Genomic DNA, 23233 nt, shown 5'->3' with positions numbered 1-23233 from the left:
CTGCACGGGGAAACTGTGCATGTTGTTTATAGAGGGCATAACCCATACTGTAATCAGCATAGCAATGGATGTTGCTGTCATGCAACATGTCATTCCATATGCATGATGAATAGTGTGGGTGATAACACAGAGAGATTAATGTAATGTTTATTATTTACTCAGGATAGTGACATTGATGCAGCATTGGTGGTCAAGAAGCTGGGCGAGATCAGCGCGGCGCGCGGGCGCAAGCGCACCGACCGGCGCGCGCAGTTGGAACTGCTGCACGAGTTGCGCACGGTGGCGCAGCAGCACAACTTGGGAGATGCGCTCCAGCTCAAACTACGTGCAGCGACTGTTGCCGCCCTGTTTGACTACAATCCTAAAGTTTCTGATGCTATGAAACCAGAATACTGGTCGAGACTTGTCGAGAACGTCGATCAAATGGTCACTCTGCTACTTTCTCATGAGGACATGGTATTCAGTGAAAGTATACTTGAAGAAAACGAGCAGCTTGTCACGCCTCCCTACAGAGTTCGGGGTTGTCTCCTAACGGCATTAGAACGTCTCGACGATGAGTTTACCAAACTGTTGAAGGAATGTGACCCTCATTCCAATGAGTACGTGGAGCGACTGAAGGATGAAGTCAGAGTTTCGGCGTTAATCGATCGGGTCTGCCAAGTGGTAGAACGAGATGGATCCCCGCAGGAAATCTGTCGAGTATACTTACGCAAAATCGATCATCTCTACTATAAATTCGATCCTCGTGCAATCAAGAAAGATCTCCCACCAGGTGAAGAAACTACTATCAAGAAAATGGAACGCTTCTGCAAATATATTTATGCGAACGACGACAGCGACCGCTTGAGGACTCGCGCTATTCTTTCGCATATATACCATCACGCATTACACGATAATTGGTTCCAGGCGAGAGATCTCCTTCTCATGTCGCATCTACAAGAAAATGTTCAGCATTCTGATCCGAGTACTCAGATTCTGTACAATCGTACGATGGCCAATCTGGGCCTTTGTGCTTTCCGCCGCGGCAACGTCAAAGAGGCTCACGGCTGTTTAGCCGAACTCATGATGACCGGCAAGCCGAAAGAGCTGCTCGCTCAGGGTCTGCTGCCCCAGCGCCAGCACGAGCGCTCCAAGGAGCAAGAGAAGATAGAGAAACAGCGCCAAATGCCTTTCCACATGCATATTAACTTGGAGTTGCTGGAATGTGTCTACTTAGTATCTGCCATGCTGATAGAAATCCCGTACATGGCGGCTCACGAGTTTGATGCTCGTCGGCGAATGATAAGTAAGACGTTCTACCAAAATTTGCGTGCGAGTGAAAGGCAAGCCTTAGTTGGGCCTCCGGAGTCGATGCGCGAACATGCGGTGGCGGCAGCCAGGGCCATGCGACGCGGAGATTGGCGTGCCTGCCTCAACTTTATTGTTAATGAGAAGATGAATGCTAAGGTAATGCACTGTTGATAATAATTATCATCATCATGATCAACCCATCGCCAGCCCACTACAGAGCATGGGTTTCATCTCAGAATAGTTTAAATCATAGTCCACCACGTTGACCAAGTGTAGATTGGCAGACTTCACACACCTTTCAAATTCAAAATATTTTTATTCAATTAGACTTTTACAAGTTCTTTTGAATCGTCAAAAGCATCTACCACTGGTTCGGAATGCCTTTCCTACCGAGATGAACCAGCAAGAAACTCGGCGGTTGCTCTTTTCAAAGATTTGAGTACATTATAGAGAACTCTCAGGCATGGAGATTGCCTCACGATGTTTTCCTACACCGTTAATTAAGTGATAAACGATTGCTTTAAACGCACATAACTCCGAAAAGTTAGAGGTACGTGCCGAGGTTTAAACCCCCGACATGTCGAATAAGACGCAGACGTCTTAACAACTAGGCTATAACGGCTGTTGATAGTAATCATACCTTCTATTATGTACTAAAAAAGTAAATGAAAGTACCCTATTTTGTATTACATAAGTATAGTGAATTTCATTTTTTAGGTGTGGGATTTAATGGTTGGCGCAGAAAACGTACGCGCCATGCTCGGACGTCTTATTCGCGAAGAGTCACTCCGGACTTACCTATTTACTTATGCGCATGTGTATGCATCTTTATCACTCCGTTCCCTTGCCGATATGTTCGAGTTGCCGAGACAGCGCGTCCACTCCCTCGTGTCAAAGATGATTATTAACGAAGAGCTGTTGGCTTCCCTGGACGATCCGAGTGAATGCGCTATACTGCATCGTTCCGAACCTACCAGGATGCAAGCACTGGCTCTGCAACTTGCCGATAAGGTACGTAAGACAAGACTTAATTTACAGAAACATAAAATTTCAAAATGTTTCGACTTTCAACAGTATAAGCAAATGAACCGACAAACACACGCACACTCTCCTGTAGTCGGGTAAAAAATGACCATTACCATTGTTTACAGGTTGGCAACTTGGTTGATTCCAACGAGCGCATTTTCGAGAAGCAGGGGTCTTTCTTCCAGCGGGGCGGAGCGCCGCGGGGCGAGGGGCGACAGCGCGAACGCCCGCGCGACGGCAACTGGGGGCGGCGACAGCGCAACCGCCGCCGCGACGACGAACGCGTGCACGAGGACTAAACCCAAAACCGCACCAATCCTCTCATGCACACACTACACTGCACATCACCAACGGCTGCTGGAGCGCACGTGGAAAGAAACGCTCACTTACCCTGAAATACTACTGTACTAAGAAACCCCGCTTCAACGACTTTGTTTGTGGTCACTCTGAATCTCGAAAAGATTGTCTGCACAGTACATCAAACAGTAGTGAACATCCAAAAATACCAACACCCCCAAAAGAGTTGGAATGCAGTTACAAAGAATCAAAAAGAGATAATAATGATGCGGACATACCAAAACTATGTCATATTCAAATTATTTGTGATTCAATTCCATCAATAAATCAGTCTGTTTCTGCCTTTAACATTGTTTCAACAGCAGTTCATATTATATTTGGCGATAAAAATTCTATTCATCAATTATTTTCCACTATGTGTTATTGTGAGGGGGTTGAAAAAAACAACTTCTTATTTGTATATTATAATTATTACATTATGTGATAGCGCTCTTCTGGATTGTCAGATTCATTAAAGCGTATTTAATCTAAACTTGATTTTTTTCAGCTTTAAATGAACTTGCAAGAAGGAAGAGCGCTAAACAATAATAAATCGAAGTGACAAGGTATAAATAAAATACTGTCTCAAATTTGCACTTTATTTTTCATTCATCGTGACGTGAACTGATGCAGTTCACGAAAACCAAACCTCCCTCGAAATCCTAGTCAAAGGAAAATTATTTTTAAAATGTTATGCGTTTTACTTCTTGAATTTACACAATTTTTCGTAAATATATCGACGCGCTAGCTTCGCTCGCGTTTTTGTTTTGTATTAGTTGATGCCGCTACTTCATCAGAATGGATTTAGGTTTTGCAAAATCCTGTGGGAACTCTGATTTTCTAAGATAAAAGGTATGCCTGTTTCCGGGATGCAAACTATCTTAGAATAGTACCACATTTTGGTTAAATAAAATAGATCGCGAAAAGATAGACATACAGATATTCGCATTTATAATTTTAGTACGGGTTTTCATCATACTCCACTTTTATGATGCTTTCAAACACTAAATGGCGTGGCTGAGCTCATTTCCCTTTCACTTTTTCTCCCACATAGCTGATAATTATCAGTATATTATCTATGCACATAGCTTTCTATTGGTGAAAGAATTTTCAAAATCGGTTCAGTTGTTTCAAAGATTACTTCCTACAAACAAACTCACGAACTTTACCTCTTTATAATATTAACAGTGTAGATGCTTATGTAGATGTTCATGTCTTTCGTTCTTTTATCATGTTCGATCAAAAAGTAGCAATACAAACTTCTTGTGTTCGGCTACGATTTACGATATATTTTTATAAAATGTAGGTAGGTACCTATCTACTTTATTCGTAAAATTATAACTAAACTTAATATATTAACTTTTCAGTATAAACAGTTCAGTTTTTGAATTATTAGAAAGCGTTCATTATTGCATAAATTACATAGTATAATAATTTATTAATTATTATCATACAAATTGTTATTTTTACGAAATTATTGGCAGGTACCTAGGTAGGTAAGTACATACGATCAGGCCCTGTCATCTCAGGGCATAAAGAGATGTATCAGTCTATTTCTATCGCACATTATATCGTCTTTCTTCTATCACCCTATTTATATATATCGCCCTCTCGGTAACTACTTGACTATCTCGCTCCACTCACACAGTATTAAATTCATGCACACTCTGTCATTTTATTAGTCTATCGTATTTACTGCTCAATTCTCATTGGTCGGTGATTAGCTCCAATCGGCTTTCACTAGGATTTTCATTCAAAATAAATATGGCAGTTTTGAGAGATTTTATAACCTCTCGTTAAAATTCCATTTTTATTATTCCACTGAGAGAGTTTAAACCTGGAAGTGTTCTGCAGTTATAACAGGATATTCGTTTTAAATTTCTATTTTCAGTTTTTTAGTACTTGTTGTAATTTAGAGATATAGTGGATGTGCTCTTTAATACTTGGCCGTGGTTGTAAGGTTTTGTAATTGTTAGTGTATCTAAATACCTAGTTACTAGTATTCTTTTTATTCGATATGAGGCAGTGTAGTGTACCTAAGTGTAAAAACACCTTACATTTACACGCCGTACCTTTTACTGACACAACTAGATGGAAGGCATGGTTGATTAATTGTCCATATTTCCGTAAGTATTCCCTTAGGCAATTAGAGAATGTCAGGATTTGTGAATCCCATTTCTTACCTCGGTATATCGTAAATCATAGATTGACGAAAGATTCAATTCCTTCACTGAATTTGCATATTGCACAGTCTTCAAAAAACACTGGTTTAGTACATTTTAAAATTGGCAAATTTCTAGAGATATCACCTCTACAGACTGGTAAACCACTTGATGTCAACATAGTGGACTGTATCCCATCGACTTCACAGTCATACAAACAAAGTAGGAATGAACTATCTTATGTCATTTCAAGTCCTACTGATTTAGTAACCCCCTTGCCAAATATACCGATTCCTGACAAACAGAAGTCACCAGACTTAATTCAGACAATACACAATATTTTAGAGCCAACAACTTCTGTCACTCATTATTCACAATCACTGAGTCCTGTACCTCATGAGTCCCTGCATTCTGAGGTTGTATCTGCTTCACAGACTACCTTTCCTTCTGCTGATGTTCAAAGTTCCATTCCGTCTGTACCCATGTCTTCTGAAGATGTATCTGCTTTACAGACTAAAAGCCCCATTCCGTCAGATCAAGATGTGTCTGCTCTGCATACTCCAAGTCCCATTCCATTTGATCCCATGTCTTCAGAGGATGTGGCCAATTCACAGGCTACAAGTTTAATACCACCTGATCCTATGCCTTCTGAAGTTGTGTCTGCTTTACAGACAACACCAAAACGGAAACGACCATATTCTAGATATCATCATAAAAAGTCAGATACAATACCTAGAGTACGTTTAGATAAAAATCAGGAAACCCCTCGTAAGCAGAAGCTACGTCAGGGTAATAAAACATTGAAAATAAAATTAAGGAACATGACCATAAGATATAATAAGTTAAAGGCAAAGATGCAATCATTTTCAGATAAAGTAAAACTCTTTATTAAAAAGTATCCTCTTTTGAGTAATTTTGGAAAGTTATTAGTAGACTCACAGTTACGGCTATCTGGTGTAAAATCTAAAGGTTCTAGATACACTAATGATGAAAAAGTTTTTGCGCTTTCGTTATATAAATTAAGTCCAAGATGTTACAGATATTTGCAAAAAAGATTAAGATTACCAGCTCAATCCACTATAGGCTCTATATTAAATAATATACCTTTAAGACCAGGTATTAATGATTTTATTTTTCAGCATTTGGCAGATGCTGCTAAAAATAAAGATTGTATGGGGTTACAGTGTGTATTGCTGTTTGACGAAATGGCCATTAACAAAAATTTATTTTTTAATTTTCATACTGGTGTTATTGAAGGGTTTGAAGATCTAGGAGGTGGTGAACGCACTAACAATGTTGCTGACAAAGTTTTAGTGTTTATGTTACGGGGCATATTTTCACCTTGGAAGCTACCTATAGCATTTTATTTTGTAAGAGATGGAATTAAAACCTTCTTTCTAAAAAATATTATTAAAGAACTGACTAAGGCAGTATTAAAGACAGGATTCGTTTTGAGATCAACAGTATCAGATCAAGGCTCTGCCAATGTTGCTGCGATAAACTCATTAATAGCTGATGCACGCGAAGATTTACTTCGAAGTAGCAATGATGGGTCTTATATAATAAACTATGCCATCGACGGACACAAGATATATCATATATATGATGTCCCACATTTACTCAAATGTTTCCGCAATAATTTTCAGAAGAAAGACTTGCTCATCGGGAATCAGCGTGCTCAGTGGGACTACATCGAGAAGCTGTATGCTGTTGATGGTGTGGCAGGTGTCGGGTGGTCTACCAAATTGTCAGACAAGCATGTTAAACCAAACTCATACGACAAGATGAAGGCAAGTAACTGAACATTTGCTTTTTAAACTATGGGGAGCAGACCCTGGTTGTTGGTACTCAAACTTCTTGTTTTTGTGGTGTCTATGCGATCACATGATCAAATCTTTGGAAGCTCATATCTCAGAAACTATGGGGAGCAGACCCTGGTTGTTGGTACTCAAACTTCTTGTTTTTGTGGTGTCTATGCGATCACATGATCAAATCTTTGGAAGCTCATATCTCCGAAACTATGGGGAGCAGACCCTGGTTGTTGGTACTCAAACTTCTTGTTTTTGTGGTGTCTATGCGATCACGTGATCAAATCTTTGGAAGCTCATATCTCCGAAACTATGGGGAGCAGACCCTGGTTGTTGGTACTCAAACTTCTTGTTTTTGTGGTGTCTATGCGATCACGTGATCAAATCTTTGGAAGCTCACATCTCCGAAACTATGGGGAGCAGACCCTGGTTGTTGGTACTCAAACTTCTTGTTTTTGTGGTGTCTATGCGATCACGTGATCAAATCTTTGGAAGCTCATATCTTCGAAACTATGGGGAGCAGACCCTGGTTGTTGGTACTCAAACTTCTTGTTTTTGTGGTGTCTATGCGATCACGTGATCAAATCTTTGGAAGCTCATATCTCCGAAACTATGGGGAGCAGACCCTGGTTGTTGGTACTCAAACTTCTTGTTTTTGTGGTGTCTATGCGATCACGTGATCAAATCTTTGGAAGCTCACATCTCCGAAACTATGGGGAGCAGACCCTGGTTGTTGGTACTCAAACTTCTTGTTTTTGTGGTGTCTATGCGATCACGTGATCAAATCTTTGGAAGCTCATATCTTCGAAACTATGGGGAGCAGACCCTGGTTGTTGGTACTCAAACTTCTTGTTTTTGTGGTGTCTATGCGATCACGTGATCAAATCTCTTCTCTTGGACAGCATTAAAGTCGTATCATTTTGCCATTTCCGTTCGCAATACATTAAAACTCTGTATCTAGTCATCAAATTATATCGAGCTCGGTATCTAAATTGAAAGATGCCACTGCTGCATCATACCTGTGATGCAAATTTGACTAAAAAGCATTGCCTAACCGCCATTGCCTTAAGTTTTTAATTGTCAAAGATTATTTCATCTACAAATCGAAATGCCTAATCAATTAGTGTTCACAGTCACAATACATAGTAGGTAAATCCGCTTTTTAGTCATTGAGCGTTATAAGGTAAAAAATATGCAGCAGTGGCATCTTTAATTTTAGGTATCTATTGAGCGCAGGATATATTAAATATGTATATATATATGTTGTAATGAATAAATGTATTTTTTGCAAATATTAATGATTAGCTGACATGCCGTGGCTTCACTCGGGTGGAATTCAGAAAATCCTTAGCGGCGGGGGTCTGCGTTATAGAGAGAACTTACTTACAAAATTTTAAGTTTCTAGACCTAGTGATTTGAGCTGTATGTTGATACCAACAGCGGCCCGCGACTTCGCCTGTGTAATAGTTTATAGTTAAAGTAATATTTTGAATACTTCAAAACTTTTAAGTTTCCTAAGTTAATGTCTTTTTGTAAAAAAAAACCTTTTTTTTGCTGTTATATTATAATAATATAAGCATAATCATCTGAACTTGTAAATATTTTATAAACACAGCTGATATCCTCATTGAAGCTCTGGCTATTCTAGTGGTTTTGTATTGTATACATCTTTATCATTATAATTTAAACAATTTGGGATGAAAAAATTACAATCAATAAATTTATCATCCTAAAAATATGCTTGACGGTACAACCACAGTTTTACAGGGGTGCGGAGTTGCAAGTAACACTCATGGTTTGGTTTTAAAATGTTTGATTTTCACACGCATGTAATGTAACTATCTAATCCTTAAACCTTGTTGAGCTAAAATGAATAAGATTGAAGAATTAACATGTGCAAGGCTGGTGCAGTTGCGTGGGTTGCACAGACCAAGTGGGTTGCACGTATTTTTAGGATGACATTTCTATTGATCGATTATATAATTTTATGTTTTTTGTATCAACTAAATAATGCAAAGGTATAATAATTAATCAAATGAGCAGCACCCTCCATATGACTTATGCCAATACATTTTCTGCTGATGGAAATATGCTCCTAAAGCTTGAGTCATAATACCTATCCAAATCTATCATTGTTTAGTTGGTACTATTTTAGTCCTAATGTTCTCAGAATTAAAATAGAGTAAAAATCGAAATGTAATAAACTACAAAAAAAATATTAAAAGAGAAACTATTGAGTTTCTTGCCGGTTCTTCTCAATAGAATTTGCTTTCCGAACCGGTGGTAGAGTCACTTATTATATTCTAAATAAAGTTTTTATAATTTAATTAATTTGTTTGATTTTAATAACTTTTTAAATTCCTAAATTATTAATAGAGTTACCGATGAATATCGAAAATCGGTAATCGATAATAGAAAAACCGTTAAAATCTGTTGAAAAAGGACATCACTAGAGACTTCCGGTTTACTCGCTGTCAAGCCATCCCTAATTTACTACATCCGGCAAATAATTGCTATATATACTATTATGTTAGAAAGAGATGGTCGTGTTGATTTCATTGTCTTTCATTCACAAAAACCAATAAAATGTGAGACAGGCGATCACTTTAAGAATTACATTTTGTTATATATATTCCTTGACTCCCACTTCCCCTAAGATTTCTCGTACTAAAACGAAAATCGTCCATATAGTAGGGTGTCTGTATCCTATATGTTATTGGTCTGTGCATACGATTCAATGTGTTCTACAGTACAGTACCACAGATTAATAAAGGATACCTACTACATGCCTACTACGTACTCTACGTATTACAGTAGGTACGAACGGAATGAAACGTGCGGAGGACTAACTGTGTTGGTGTTAGCTGACGGGCGTGCTCTGCCTTTTTGGAGTGTTTTTTTTTTTGTTAAAACTGACTGGAAAGCGCTCTAAGGGGGTGCCGTGCGTATGTCAGCGAACGCCGGCACAGACGGGGTCCATACTTGTATAGTTTAACTAACTTGTTACAAATAATTACAAACTTGACATTGGCTAATCTTTGTACAGCCAGACGAAAGAGAGAAAAAAAAAAACGTGCGAAAGTCGGAGTCCTACTCTGTGGTTGGACTATCCTTTTTTTAACTGGTTTTACGGCTCTGTATTCTAGTCCTTTCGGACTGTCCTCTCCTTTGTGGTCAGAACCGCAGATAGTCGAGGTATAGTGCGTTTCATTGTATAATACCTATGGCGTTATGTTGGGTCCCCTGTCTGTTGGGTGGTGGTTGGCACCATATCGGCATGAGAAGACGCGGATTTTGTTTATTTTCATTTGATTTTCATTTCATTCATTCAGGAAAATCAAATGAAAATAAACAAAATCTGCGTCTTCTTATGCAAATATCGTGCCAATGACTTGGACAGACAGGGGAGCCAACATAACGCCATAGGTACTATTCTTCCATTACTATTCGATGAAACGCACTATACGACGTATTTATAAGTATTCTGTGGATTTCGTCTGTGGTGGCGTTTGCTGGCGCGCGTGCGGTGCTTTTTTGGAGTTTTTTTTTTTGTGAGAAGTGGCCGGTTTTTGTGTTCTGCTGGTGTTTTTTGGTGGTGGAACTGACTGAGAAGCGCTCTAAAGGGGCGCCGCGTGTATGTTGGCGGGCGCCGGCTCAGACGAAGTCCATACTTATACATATAGTTTCCATAACTTGTAAATAACTACAAACTTGACATTGGCTAATCAGTGCAAAGCCAGACGAGAGAGAAAAAAAAAAGTATTCTGTGGAGATATCTATGAAATTAAAAAAAAAGGCAGGCCAAAGAGGCAGGCAGGGGCTGGCGAATTTATCACTGACCACTGACGTTTTACATTTACTGAGTCATACTTTCGGTACCACAAATTATGTTGTTTATGTGGAAATCTATTTAAAATAGATTAAAATTTGCAAGATATACTTATTTAAAGCTATACGGCACAGCGCTATAGTTAACCTACCATGGCTGCAACAAGGAGACTTCAAAAGGTCCGTAATCTAGTATTTCTCCTCTAGTTTTAAAACCTTTCTCAAAAATTAATCCATTTGAAAGAAATATAATTAAACAAACTGTAAGAGTATTTTAGTAAATGTACAAACAAATTAATAAAAGACCACAAACATTTCGCATCGGATATTATCGTGGAACAGTAACAAAATTAAACTTGTTTTCAGGAATTAAACGATATTAGGCAATCAGGTCTAAAATCTTTTAGGGACATTCAAGTGGACGAGTCTAATATCTTAACATGGCAAGGATTAATTGTTCCAGTAAGTACCTTTGCTACATTTTTTATCGATGGTCAAGTGAAGGCCAAAATGTCAATCTAATTATGACTCATTGAATCAGAATTACATATTCTCATATTTTGCTAATAAGTTTTCTTTTTTAAGGATAACCCTCCATATAACAAAGGTGCATTTCGCATTGAAATAAATTTTCCTGCTGAATATCCATTCAAACCGCCTAAGATTAGTTTCAAGACTAAAATTTATCACCCAAATATTGATGAAAAGGGTCAAGTTTGCCTTCCTATCATCAGTGCAGAGAACTGGAAACCTGCCACAAAGACTGATCAAGGTACGATAAACATTAGTCATAAACATACTAATATTATAAATGCGAAAGTGTGTTGTCCTCCAATCACATTACAACAGATTGATGTGATTTTGCATGGGTATAGTTAAAGACCTGGAGAGTAACATAGGCTACTTTTATCCCGAAAAAAAAATAGTTCCTGCAGGATTAAATAAAATCGAAGTTTTGGTAGTTGGTTTTTTAATATTTTATTTTTGACCTAAGCTTTTTAGTGTAAGTAGTCATTGCTTGGTACCTAAAATATCAATTCACCATCAGAATTTCCTGAATCCCCACTACTTAGAAGTTCAATACCTTACAGCATCAGGATTGAGGAGTTGGGATCTGAAGTTCAATGATGTAGTGTATTCTTGGTACCTAAAATAATATTGCACCATCCTTAGGAGTACTGTACCCTGCATCATCAGAGTTGAGGAGGTGGGACTTGGGAGTCTAAGCCTGAAGTTGTTGCTTGGAACCTACGATATTAATTCACAATTAACACTTGCTGAATCTTGATAAATTAGGTAAATTAAGGAGTAAGATCCAGAAATTGTTATGGGTTCACAGAAACTTGTACTGTTGATTAAAAAAAATTTTGATGTTGATTTAAAATCTTTCCAGAAACCTTGAAATAATCGATTTATATATATTTTAAAAAAAGGACCTAATTGAGAACCACCTCCTTTTTGGAAGTCGGTTAAAACCTAAATCCTTCTGGTGAAGTCACAGTCATCTAGTAAACTATAAGAGGAACAAATTCCTGGTGTTTTATATTTAGTAGTACTTATAATAAACTTTGTTTCTTTATTGTACTCAAGAAACATCCATATAGATTTGTTATTCACAATCTTTCTGAAATGATTAGAAATACCAATATACATAATAATCACTTTGATAAAAATAATTGTCAGACCTTATCTGGCTTAGGTGTTGTGTATGCATGTTAAAAATTAGGGAATCCAAATCTAGTTTACTATGTTCTTAATGCATTTAAAGTCTTAGCCCATGTGTAAACAATGATACTTATTTTAGAGCAAGTTATGTATAGGATAGGGGCTGATTAAAATATTGTTTTTAATTACAGTGATTCAAGCTTTAGTTGCTCTTGTAAATGATCCTGAGCCAGAACATCCCTTGCGTGCTGAACTTGCTGAGGAATTTCTCAAAGATAGAAAAAAGTTCACAAAGAATGCAGAGGAGTTCACTAAGAAGCATAGTGAAAAACGGCCTACTGACTAATCCCACACATTTTAATGGATTTACAGCAAACACTTTTAAATAACTGGAATACTTGTACCAATTAATATCCTTTAGAATTTTGGGTTAATCATTCAAACTTTATTAAACATACCTTTATGTGCATTTTTGTTAAAAGTACCATTTTAAAGTTTGAAGACCAAAATATTATTATGTGTTGATAAACAGTCATTAATTTCAGGGTATTATAAAGTTTTCTTATTAATCTTGAAACTTGCTGTAGATTCTGTATATTACGCTACCAGATATTCTACTGAACTATTGTTTTTATAAACCACATTGCTTGAAAATTTTAAGCACCAGTTATTTAAATAAATGGTAATTTTATTAGTGTTTCTAAAGGTATCTAATGTCTATGCTTATTTATGAATTTAGAGTTTTTGTTGAAATCGTAATGTTGGTGTAACAATAGTAAAACAAATAAGTTATGAAATGAAAATGACGAACATTCCATACTTGTCTACAAGATTTGGTTGGTATTTTCTATTATGTTACACCAATGAACCATTCGTAACAATATCAACTTGTGAGCTATTGGGGTACAGAGCTTGAATTGCAGCAATTAATAGGATCTCTTATTGCTTTTGATTGTTCATTTAGCCCTAATTATTATTTACTTTACACTGAGTTAGTATTATAACATGTAAGTTTAAATTGATTACATTATCAAACATGCTTTAAAGATAAATAAAAATAAAATAATTCAATGTTCATAGTTAGTATAGAAACACTAGAAACAATCACAAATACTTTATGTATTGTAAATAATTACAAAAGAAAAACTGGTTCTATAAATAAAAATACATTATGGTAATGTGGAGTCTAATTATATTTTAAGTTTTTGAAACATAACTATTGGTCCACTGCCAAAAATTTAGAGTTCTTATTTTACTGTAATCCATATACCAGACTTGATCCTGTCATCTAGATAGATTCTAGACCATTATGTGACAGTGGTCAGTAAATAGCAGAATGTGCAGTGTTGGAACCAGCTCTTATTCTGTCTTTGCTTATGCTTAACTTTAGTATTGCTATCCATGGAATTGCTATCAGACAGTTGAATTAATTGTCTACTTGTTGAATTGTTTGACTTGTGAAAACCTACCTATTTATTTGTTTTTTCTGCATTTGAATAAATAATTCATGTTCATTGGTCTTCTGAATTAATAAATCATATTTTCCATGTTTCATAAAATTGATGGATTGATATAATTATACTAGTTTGGCAAAAACAGTCAATTTGCTTTGTTTAGGAAAAGAAAATACATAATTGTCCCCCTTTTTTAAATTATCCTTGAAAAATAAATCATAAGTGATTACAAAATATTATCATTTTTATTCAAAGAACTCATAAATATCAATAGATTTTTTGGGTAGTTGATACTGAACATCCATAGCTTCTACTTCATTATTCTCAGAGTTTGAGTCCAGTTTACATTTCAAAATGATTGAATTGGTTATATGTTTACAGTCGTCTTCCCCATCAGTTCTTTGCTTCTTTACTAATGGCTCTACAATATCCTCTGGTTGTAAATATTTCCCTAGATTTTCTGAAAAGATTAACTTTCATTATCACTACATATATTTGATTAACTTTTAGTACAATGGTGAACGGTAGGTTCTTTCGACTTCTGGCAGAGTAAATTTAAAAAATTCTAATTTAGCTTTTTTTTGGTGACTTTGGCTGCAGCTAGTTACAAACCTAATAAAAACACAACACCAAGCAATTTGGAGTTCTAGTCCGATGTCGGAATAATTTTTCATATTTAAATTAAATTATTATAAAACACCTGTAAAAGAATATTACCTTTTATTATAGATATGGTATGCAAAATATACTCTTTAGTGTTTTTATCTTTACACAACAATGGTTGCACTGATAATGTGTAATCAGGTCCATATTTTGGCCAAAAATCATGCTCAGGTATTGTTTCATCCAACTGGATTCCTGTCACAAGACCTGTGATTGTAGTCCAAAGTTTTGCTGCATTTATATGGTTATACCCTCCTAAAAATATTACGTTAATTTTCATAATTTAAAAAAGTAGGTGCTCCCTGCAATATTGTAAAGGCATTCCATAATTATAATTCCTATATCAATGGATACCATTGTACTTTTAGTAAACTACACAATGGATTACAACATCTAAGTACAGAAAAGTAATTCCAGTTTAGAAGAAAGACACTAAACTAAACTGACAGACAGAAGTAGTGTTATTTTTGTTTGGAACATTGCATATGTTCCGACACGTTATAGTTTAATGAATTGAGCACTACAATTTATGTATATAAGGCCCAATGATAGAATAGTTGTTTATCTTGATTGTGTATATTAAAATACAAAAGATTACCTCCTCCTAATATCAAAGTAGGTTTTCGTTTATCAAGAATTTTTTGAATGCACAAACAATAGCCTTTCAAGGTGAGTCCTGCACCCCCAAGAGGGTCGTGAGCCAGAGCATCTGCCCCACACTGGACTACTATCGCATCAGGCATGAAGCATGAGTATACCATGGTAAATACACTGAAAGTGAAATCAAATTAGAGTTATTTCGAAAATCCACTTTACTAATATTATAAATACGAAAGTGTGCCTTGTCTGCTAGCTTTTCATGGCCCAGCCGCTTATACTTATTTTGATGAAATTCAGTACAGAGATATCTTGTCTCCCCGGGTAGGACATCGGCTGGAAAATCAAAACCCACAGGACTTTTAAAAACCAATCCAAGCTGATAAAGTTGAATAATATTTCTATTATACTGTGTGTCTCCATTAAAAATAAAAAATAAATAAAAAATTTAACTGTTATTTACATGATAAAAACAGCTTATAATTGGCTTGTAATTATACACGGTTTGTAATTTTATATTATGAAGAGTATTTGGTGAACATCTGATGAATATCTTTGGTGATGGAGAATGGAACGCCTCAATGGATAAGAAAGAGTAAATTGCTCGAGATCAGTGTAGTAGCTTAGCTTAGTAAACAATAGGTTTTTAACCAGACAGCATATTTTGATACATGACCACCAAAAATAAAAAAAATATAAACCAACTTCAGTAACCACAAACACTAAAAATTAAAAAAATATTTAATTAATTAACGAATATATTATGCATAAAAAATTAATGTAGTTCTATATTTATATTTTTTGGAGTCTGTGCCAATGTGGAAGCCAAAAGCAATATGAAGAATAAACGGTTTCCATGAACTACACTCTTGACTCTTGTATATCATAATATTCGGTAATTTTTTTTTTAATTTTTAGTGTTTGTGATTACTGAAGTGGGGGTTTTTTTTTAATTTTTTTATTCTACTTTTAATTAAAGAAATGTATATATTGGCAGCTTAAAACTAATAAAATTAAAAAAATAAAAATCATTTACTTATCAAAAACATATTCAAAAGTCTCATCAGAATAGAATGCTTGTAGTGGAAAATTACACATATAGCCTTTTCCTTTTAATGTACCTACATCTTCTACAAATCCTGTGCCAGGATAGAAACCTGGTTCACTTTTGTGAAATGATAATGTAAATACAGATTTACTCAAATTATAGGCATCTTGAACACCATTACCTACAAATAAATTCTATTAAGTAAAATGCTATTGCTACTATATTATGATAAAACCAAAAGTATGTCTGTTTGTTTGTTACTTCTTTATGCCTTAACTATTGTACTGAATTCATCAAACTTTGGCACAGAGGTAGCTTGCATTCTGAAGATAAACAAAGGATTTTTTTTTTAGAAAAATGAGTTGTTCCTACAAGGTAATTAAATAATCTAGACAACTGAATAAAACTAGAAAAGAAATATTAATACTTGCCATGATGTACATCCAAATCGACATAAAGTACATCTGGGTACTTTAATCTTAGTTTCTCAATAGCAATGACTATATCATTCACATAACAAAATCCTTCCGCACCAAATCTATTGAAAGAAAAATAAAACAATAAGTAATTCACACATTGAATTGTGTTATTTAAAACATTAGGTCCTTGGTCATACAAAACATTGCTGTAAACTTTGAATTTGTAAGTAAGTAATTTAAAACTTTTTTGACAAAATTTATTTTAAAGACAACAGACAAACCTATGAGCATGGTGCCATCCACCGCACCAATTTATAGCCACATCAGCGATATTTAGAAGAAGACACTTTGCTGCAGTTACAGAACTACCAGCAATTGTTGCGACAGCATTATATGCATCCGATATAGGTGGACAATCATATCCTACAACAAGTAACAAGGAGAAAAAAATTATTCATAGCACAACACTTCCAAACTTAATTAAATACTTAGACACTTAATTAATGATGGTGTATGAACATTAATTCAGAACAAGTATAAGCCATTCAGTTTGTAATGGGAGTTGGAACTTAAGGCCTGGGAAATGGAGCCACCGGAGAACTAAATAAACAACTCATTTTTTATAAATTAGGTACATACCTAGACCATACTCTTCATCTTCAGCCGTAGGCATGTAATCTTCTTCAATCTCACCAAATGTCTTCAAATGATCAAGATATAAATCTGAATGGAATAACTTTAAATCGCTGTATGTAGCTGGCGTGGACCGAACTACTTTTACGTGATTTAAAAGCCCATATGCTGTTATTAAGCTGTGCACTAACGATGCCTGTAAGACAATTATTATTAGGTACATTTTAACTTGTTACTGAGCTTATTAAAATATGAAAAATTAAAAGTAAACAAACCCTACTGAGGACTGCTGGTAAACGATCACAATATTCAATCAAATTTTCTCCCCATATATAAGCCACCTTTCGATTATTAACACTCATTATATTATAGTTTATTTTAATTACTAATCACGTGTAAACAAATGGAACAAAAGTCAAAAATAAAGTTTAACCGTACCTAGTGATTACTCTCTTTGGTTTTCAGCCGTTTGAATTTTAAATAAACAATTAGTGTGACCACACCAACATGTTACATGATTCATGAACTTTTTGTTACATTATTTTAATTATCTTAGTTCTACTTCTTAGTACCAGACACAGAGTACTTTTTACATACGGGAAAACAATCAATACTAATCAATACTGGTACCAGAAAACAATCGATAGTCATTGATTATTATCGATAGTTGTTTCATGTTAGTTTCCCTAACTTGTTAGGTACAAATAATTACAAACTAACTTGACATTGGCTAATCTTTGTAAAGCCAGACGAGAGGGAAAAAAAAACTCTTTGGTCTGTGATATCTTGTTCTCTTCGGTCGGCGCCCAAAGAGTATTTAATCACTACGTTTCGGCGCCTAAACAAACGCCGTGTGTGGCCGTGTGCAGTTCTGTGGTTCTCAAATCCACTCAAATCTATTTTGATTTTTGACGCTATCGAAAACAATATAAAAAAAATGTTGGTCCCATTTTCTGACTGAATGGATAATTGCGATCACATTTGAGACTATGCCGGAATAACTCCACTCAAATAAGTGTGAAACATTTGATTACAAAGTGTTTTCATCTGTTCGCCATTATGAAAATATAACGCTGATTAGTTTGACAAGGTCTATTACAAAACGTAATCGTAGTCTGTGTTGGTGTTCTCTTCTAGCTTGTTTTTGTAGCTAAGAGCTAAGAGTTAAAATTAAAAGAAAGAATAGGTACTTCGATGGTGTTCTTTGATTTTGTATCAGTGATCATCAAATTCAAGTGGAAATGGTTCGAGGTGAGTTTAATCTACTGATAAAAATAACAAGTATCAAATCAACTTTTAAAAAACAAAACCTAACCTAACATAACATCTATTTTCATCCAGAAAGTTCATATTATATTATGAGTAATGTGTAATATGTATGAGTAAATTGCCAGTCCCCTTTTAAGTTAGTTCGCTTCTATTTTAAACTGCTTATACTTCACCACTTACCACCAGGTGAATTTGCAGTCATAAGCTAGTTTTATTTTGTGTATGGTACACATGCATGGTGTAGTTTTATTTTGTGAGCTCTGTGACTTAATCTTATCAGATAATTTATTAGAGCTGTGCATTATTTAGCTTATATCTTAATTTAAATTCAAATTCAAATAAGGAAAAACGGAACCCTTATAGGATCACTATGTTGTCTGTCTGTCCGTCCGTCCGGCTTGTCTGTCAAGAAGACCTTCCGGGTAATTCCTGTTGACCTAGAATCATGAAATTTGGTAGGTAGATAGGTCTTATAGCACTTAAGCTATAAGTTTACTGGTAAAAATGAATATCCCGGAAACCGTAAATTTGTTGTTACATCACAGAAAAACAAATTAAAATGTGTTTCAACTTTCAAATTAAGATCACTATACCAAGTGGGGTATCATATTAAAGGGCTTTACCTGTATATTCTAAAACAGATTTTTATTTATTTTATGTATAATAGTTTTTAATTTATCATGCAAAATGTCAGAAAAAATACCCAAGTATGGAACCCTCAGTGCGCGAGTCTGACTCACACTTGACTGATTTATTTTAATTACCATCTCTGAACCCCCATTGTAAAGAAAATACTGTAATTTTCAAAGTAAGTAGTCTAACAAAAGCAATAATTTAAACACAAAAATATTTTTAATTTTGGTCAGTAAAATTGGTTTGGTTTAGGCCATATTTCATATATGCATTTTATGAAAACTTACCCTGTATTGTATATTTATGTACAATTTTCAGTAAACAGCCTAATGACCACCCAGGAGGGTGTAAAAACACCACATCGTATTGAACTGTGCGAAAAGAAGCTTGTTAAACCCACACGAAATTATAGAAAACGCAGGTAATCTGACAGTGTGACATGTTTCAATGTAATGCTACTTTATTTAGTATTGAAAGTGATGTAATAAAGTATACATTTCAAAAGTAAATTTTGTTTGCAGGATTATCACAACTGCCCTTGTAAAGACTGAAAATGAAGAATTGACCTTGGAACCACCTCCAAAGAAAGCAGAACTAAAGTCAAAGCCTCTGAAGGCATCTAATGGTATTTCAAACATGACACATGGCAGCACAGCAAGATCGAGGGCGACCAGAGCAGCCGCGCGTGCTGCTGACAGTCACAAACTCACAGAGTATTTTAAAGAAGAACTCAAAGTTCCTAAAGTAGAACCACCTTCACCTCCACCTCCACCTCCACCAATGCTACAAAATGATACTAAAGCAGAAATGTTATCTAAAGAAAAAATCCTAACCAAACTCGATGCCAAAGTAAATGGAAGCACTAATCACAAGTTGACAGAATACTTTCCTGTTAGGCGTAGTGTAAGAAAGACATCCAAATGTGTTATGGCAGAAAAGATGAGAGATTTAGAAAGAGCAATAAGGGAACAAAGAGAAGATGGTCTTCAGGTAAGTTTTTAATATGTAAAATGACTTTAAAGCCACATTTTCACTGATTGATATTCTTGGTATGATGTCACAAGTTGCATTAAAAACATTTGCCAAAACTGGAACCTTTGACCTTGTATTCAAAATTTTACTTGCATTTACACCGGAGCTTGAAAGCCAGTTTATTTATCACTTGTATAACACATCCATGCAAGCAATAGTTGTACGTTTGTAACAAACAAACACAAAACCTCTTAATGTCAAATGTGTACACTGTCTCCATTCTGTCGTGGGTAAGGATATAATAGATATAGATACCTGATGAGTTAAATGTATCCAAAAATGTTTTTTGCCATTGCATCAAGTGGGATATCAGATGAAATAGGAGAAAATTCTTAGGCCGCATTCGCACGAGAGCTTTTTTAACGTCCATTAACAAAGCGTTCAAATAGAACAAATGCATTCCCAAGTATCTGTTCATCACATCAACGCTTTTAACGCGCACTTTGTATTTTCAGCGCAACGCCGGGTTTTAACGCAACGCTTTTTAACGCTCCGTGCGAATTAGGGCTTAGTTCATGAATATAAATGTACTAGAACATTAAAATATACTAAGCGACATAAAACCAATTTCACTACAATATTTCAGCGTTTATTTAGACGATCGTAGTCGGTGTTTTTTTTTTTGAGGGGTTGCCTTATCATGCGATCAGTCGGTGGACTATGAGCAGATTGGTTGGAGGAAGTTGGCGTTCATTAGGAGAAAACTTCCCCAGCGGGAAAACTCCATAAGTCTCAGCTAAATGTCTAGTATATGCTTTCTCTTTAGTCGACGGATTGCCTGTGGCATTGTCAACTGCACTGCCAGGCGATTTGGGTGGTAGTCGGGTTTTAGTTTTCAGATTTATTATGTGTTTATTAGGTAAAATATTTTGACGGCAAAGGGCGCGGCGTTATCGCTACGCGTGCGTTCGGGCGCGGTCAGTTTGTGGTGGAGTACGCCGGCGAGCTGGTGGGAGTGGCCGAGGCGCGCGAGCGAGAGTACATGTATGCCCAGGACCCCAATGCCGGATGCTATATGTATTACTTTAGACTTCAGGATCAACAGTATTGGTGAGTTAGCTTGATTTGCTGTTGACCTTGTCTTGTTTATTATTATTAAAGGATTCCCGCGACATTGTCCGCCTGAATTTAGGTTTTTTAAATTTTTTTGCTTTTCTGGGATAAAAATCAATATCAATTTATACCTCTGTACCAAATTTCATATAAATCGTATAAATGGATGAGCCTTTAAGAATCCAGTGGTTTCTCTTTGATTTTCTAGGATAAAAAGTATGACCCTAAGTCCATCCCTAGGATGTAAACTAACTCTGTACCAAATCTCATCAAAATCAGTTAAACTGTTGGGCTGTGAAAAGCTAGCAGACAGACAGACACACTTTTGCATTTATAATATTAGTATGGATGAGGTAGGTGCTTATTAAGCACTTGCAGCTATGCGCAGCAAACAATGCAGTCTTTGATCTAGAAATGTGAATGATGTTATAAGTATAGCATACACTATGGTTCACACATCTGAATAATACGGACCCATCTATCTATTAGAAAACAGTCCTTAACCTACCCTTTCTAGCGTTAATCTTGCCTTACGCCATAACATACTCCCTTTGAAGATCGTTGGGACGTGTGTCTGTTTGTGCGAGCTTAATCCTCTGTTTTTTCGGCCTGCCTCAGGATCGCTGGCTAGCGACGGGTATGTTAACGCAACCATCAACCACGTAGTTTTAAGGGCAGCGCAATATGTGAACGAACGAGCGCAGACGAGGCTCTTGAACTAATAGGTTATTCGCTTTTTAGTATCGACGCCACGGCAGAGTCGGACCGGCTGGGTCGCCTGGTGAATCATTCCCGCAACGGCAACCTGTTGACGAAGGCGGTGTGGGTGGACGGGCCGCGCCTCGTGCTGCTGGCGGCGCACGACATCGCGCCGGGGGAGGAGCTCACCTACGACTACGGCGACCGCTCCAAGGAGTCGCTGAGACACCACCCCTGGCTCGCACTTTGACCTGGGTAACGTAGCTTTCATCTGTCGTTGATACGAGACAGCAGTAGCTCGGTGAATCATTCCCGCAACGGCAACCTGTCGACGAAGGCGGTGTGGGTGGACTGGATAGTGTTGCTTGTATTTTTCTTTCTTATATTTTCTTAGAACTGGTTCCATAAGGGTTGAAGTGCATCTGTTAAAGTTACTCTACAAAGTTATAGATAAATGCATATGAACAGGATACTCAAATCATAAAATATGGTAAATCCCTTTTGGTTGTATAGACCAGGACTTATGATATTGAAAATCGAAATTATTTTAATTTCAACTGCTGACTACAATTTGGCATACAGATTATGACCTAGACTAGAATAATTAATGATTAATTATTATTTTCTTTATATATTAATAAGAGTTTTTCTTTGCAGGTCTGCATCCAGTAATCTCAATTTGTCTACTAACGATTATTTATTAATTTAAAGTTAGTTAATACAAAGTTTGTTATAGTTTTGTTTGAGTTTGGACATCAGCTATATTATTGTTAAGTAGTGAGAAAAGTGGCCTACTCTAGTTTGATATATCAACAGGGTGGACGTTAAGGGAAAAACTGCCACTCATAATAATTGATGTATTTACTATGATAGTGACTCGTGTAAGACAAAAGTGACAAATGTAATACTATTCTTCCATCAGAATTGTCCAATTTTGACGATTTGGAGATTGTTGAGGAAGTAGTGTTATATTTCTTATTAAGTTAAACATTACAAGACGGTATTTAAAGGTCTGTAATGGTTATAATAATAAGGTATCAGTATTTTCTATGTTAAAAAAAATTTACTTGTTTTGGGAATAGAGAAAATTAATTTATCTTATCTCGAATTTTTCGTTACAATGTTATACAGTACTCATGAAGATTAATATTAACTTATAATCAAGTTTTGTTTTAATTAATTTAACACATTATTATAATAATAACCACAAAAATATATGTCATAGTTCCTGTTAGTGAACTTTGCATAATTATACCTATTTTACATTTTATTTATTTAGAAATAAAACAACCAGAGCCACTGAAATTATATGGTACAAATATAATAATTATTGAATTTTACATAAGTAATCATGGCGCCAGACATGAGGGCAAACATTAATGGAATTTTTTTTCAAAATAATTGCATCTGGTAAGAGGTGCTTTGCGAATTGCATTCACATTCATCACAGACAAATGATAAAACAGTCCACGATTTTGTGGACAGAGTCTGTTTGTTTTATTGAATACTTATAATTATTTATTTCATACTAAAGGATGCCCGCGACTTCGTCCGCGTGGATTTAGGTTTTTAAAGATCCTGTGGGAACTGTTTGATTTTCCGGGATAAAAAGTAGCCT

The 23233-nt window shown here is 35.8% G+C and overlaps 5 protein-coding genes and 1 long non-coding RNA gene across 9 annotated transcripts in view; 5 read left to right on the top strand and 1 right to left on the bottom strand.

Annotated features, from left to right (window-relative positions):
• The window catches only part of LOC123871370 (eukaryotic translation initiation factor 3 subunit C), a 5900-nt gene extending 2652 nt beyond the window's left edge, over positions 1-3248 (top strand). For all 3 annotated transcript variants that reach the window (XM_045915148.1, XM_045915150.1, XM_045915149.1), the window contains exons 5-7: positions 163-1446; positions 2008-2301; positions 2442-3248. In XM_045915148.1, coding sequence (XP_045771104.1) covers positions 163-1446; positions 2008-2301; positions 2442-2615 — 1752 coding nt within the window. In that variant the 3' untranslated portion in view covers positions 2616-3248. The remainder of the gene's footprint in view (positions 1-162; positions 1447-2007; positions 2302-2441) is intronic.
• Positions 1-10931, top strand: part of LOC123871386 (synaptosomal-associated protein 29) — a 22391-nt gene extending 11460 nt beyond the window's left edge. Inside the window, exon 2 of the transcript XR_006797258.1 lies at positions 10918-10931. The gene's annotated coding sequence lies outside the window, so the exon portion shown is untranslated. The remainder of the gene's footprint in view (positions 1-10917) is intronic.
• Positions 1-23233, top strand: part of LOC123871404 — a 383067-nt gene that overhangs the window by 181242 nt on the left and 178592 nt on the right. The gene's annotated exons all lie outside the window — the stretch shown is intronic.
• LOC123871380 (histone-lysine N-methyltransferase PR-Set7) overlaps positions 1-23233 on the top strand; it is a 24420-nt gene extending 1187 nt beyond the window's left edge. The window contains exons 2-7 of the mRNA XM_045915165.1: positions 18011-18180; positions 19150-19252; positions 19353-19821; positions 20723-20913; positions 21658-21870; positions 22273-23233. Of these exons, the coding sequence (XP_045771121.1) occupies positions 18171-18180; positions 19150-19252; positions 19353-19821; positions 20723-20913; positions 21658-21865 (981 nt within the window). The 5' untranslated portion in view covers positions 18011-18170 and the 3' untranslated portion in view covers positions 21866-21870; positions 22273-23233. The remainder of the gene's footprint in view (positions 1-18010; positions 18181-19149; positions 19253-19352; positions 19822-20722; positions 20914-21657; positions 21871-22272) is intronic.
• On the top strand, positions 10429-13629 carry LOC123871393 (ubiquitin-conjugating enzyme E2 L3). Its single transcript, XM_045915178.1, has 4 exons — positions 10429-10630; positions 10817-10912; positions 11036-11222; positions 12307-13629. The coding sequence occupies exons 1-4, from the start codon at positions 10604-10606 to the stop codon at positions 12459-12461; spliced, it is 465 nt and encodes a 154-aa protein (XP_045771134.1). The 5' UTR covers positions 10429-10603; the 3' UTR covers positions 12462-13629.
• On the bottom strand, positions 13802-17401 carry LOC123871377 (histone deacetylase 8-like). 2 transcript variants are annotated; one of them, XM_045915159.1, is made up of 8 exons: positions 17205-17401; positions 16936-17125; positions 16578-16719; positions 16309-16415; positions 15866-16058; positions 14831-15003; positions 14287-14487; positions 13802-14029 (listed from the first exon to the last, which is right to left on the bottom strand). In XM_045915159.1, exons 1-8 carry the CDS (start codon positions 17289-17291, stop codon positions 13815-13817), a joined length of 1308 nt encoding a protein of 435 aa, XP_045771115.1. In that variant the 5' UTR covers positions 17292-17401; the 3' UTR covers positions 13802-13814. The 2 variants fall into 2 exon arrangements, with proteins under 2 accessions (XP_045771115.1, XP_045771116.1); XM_045915160.1 differs by having other exon boundaries at positions 17210-17357.

Source organism: Maniola jurtina, chromosome 13, assembly GCF_905333055.1.
Source record: "Maniola jurtina chromosome 13, ilManJurt1.1, whole genome shotgun sequence".
NCBI classification, from domain to species: Eukaryota; Metazoa; Arthropoda; class Insecta; order Lepidoptera; family Nymphalidae; genus Maniola; species Maniola jurtina.
Note: the sequence above shows the minus strand (reverse complement) of the source record. Positions and strands in the feature narration are given on the sequence as shown.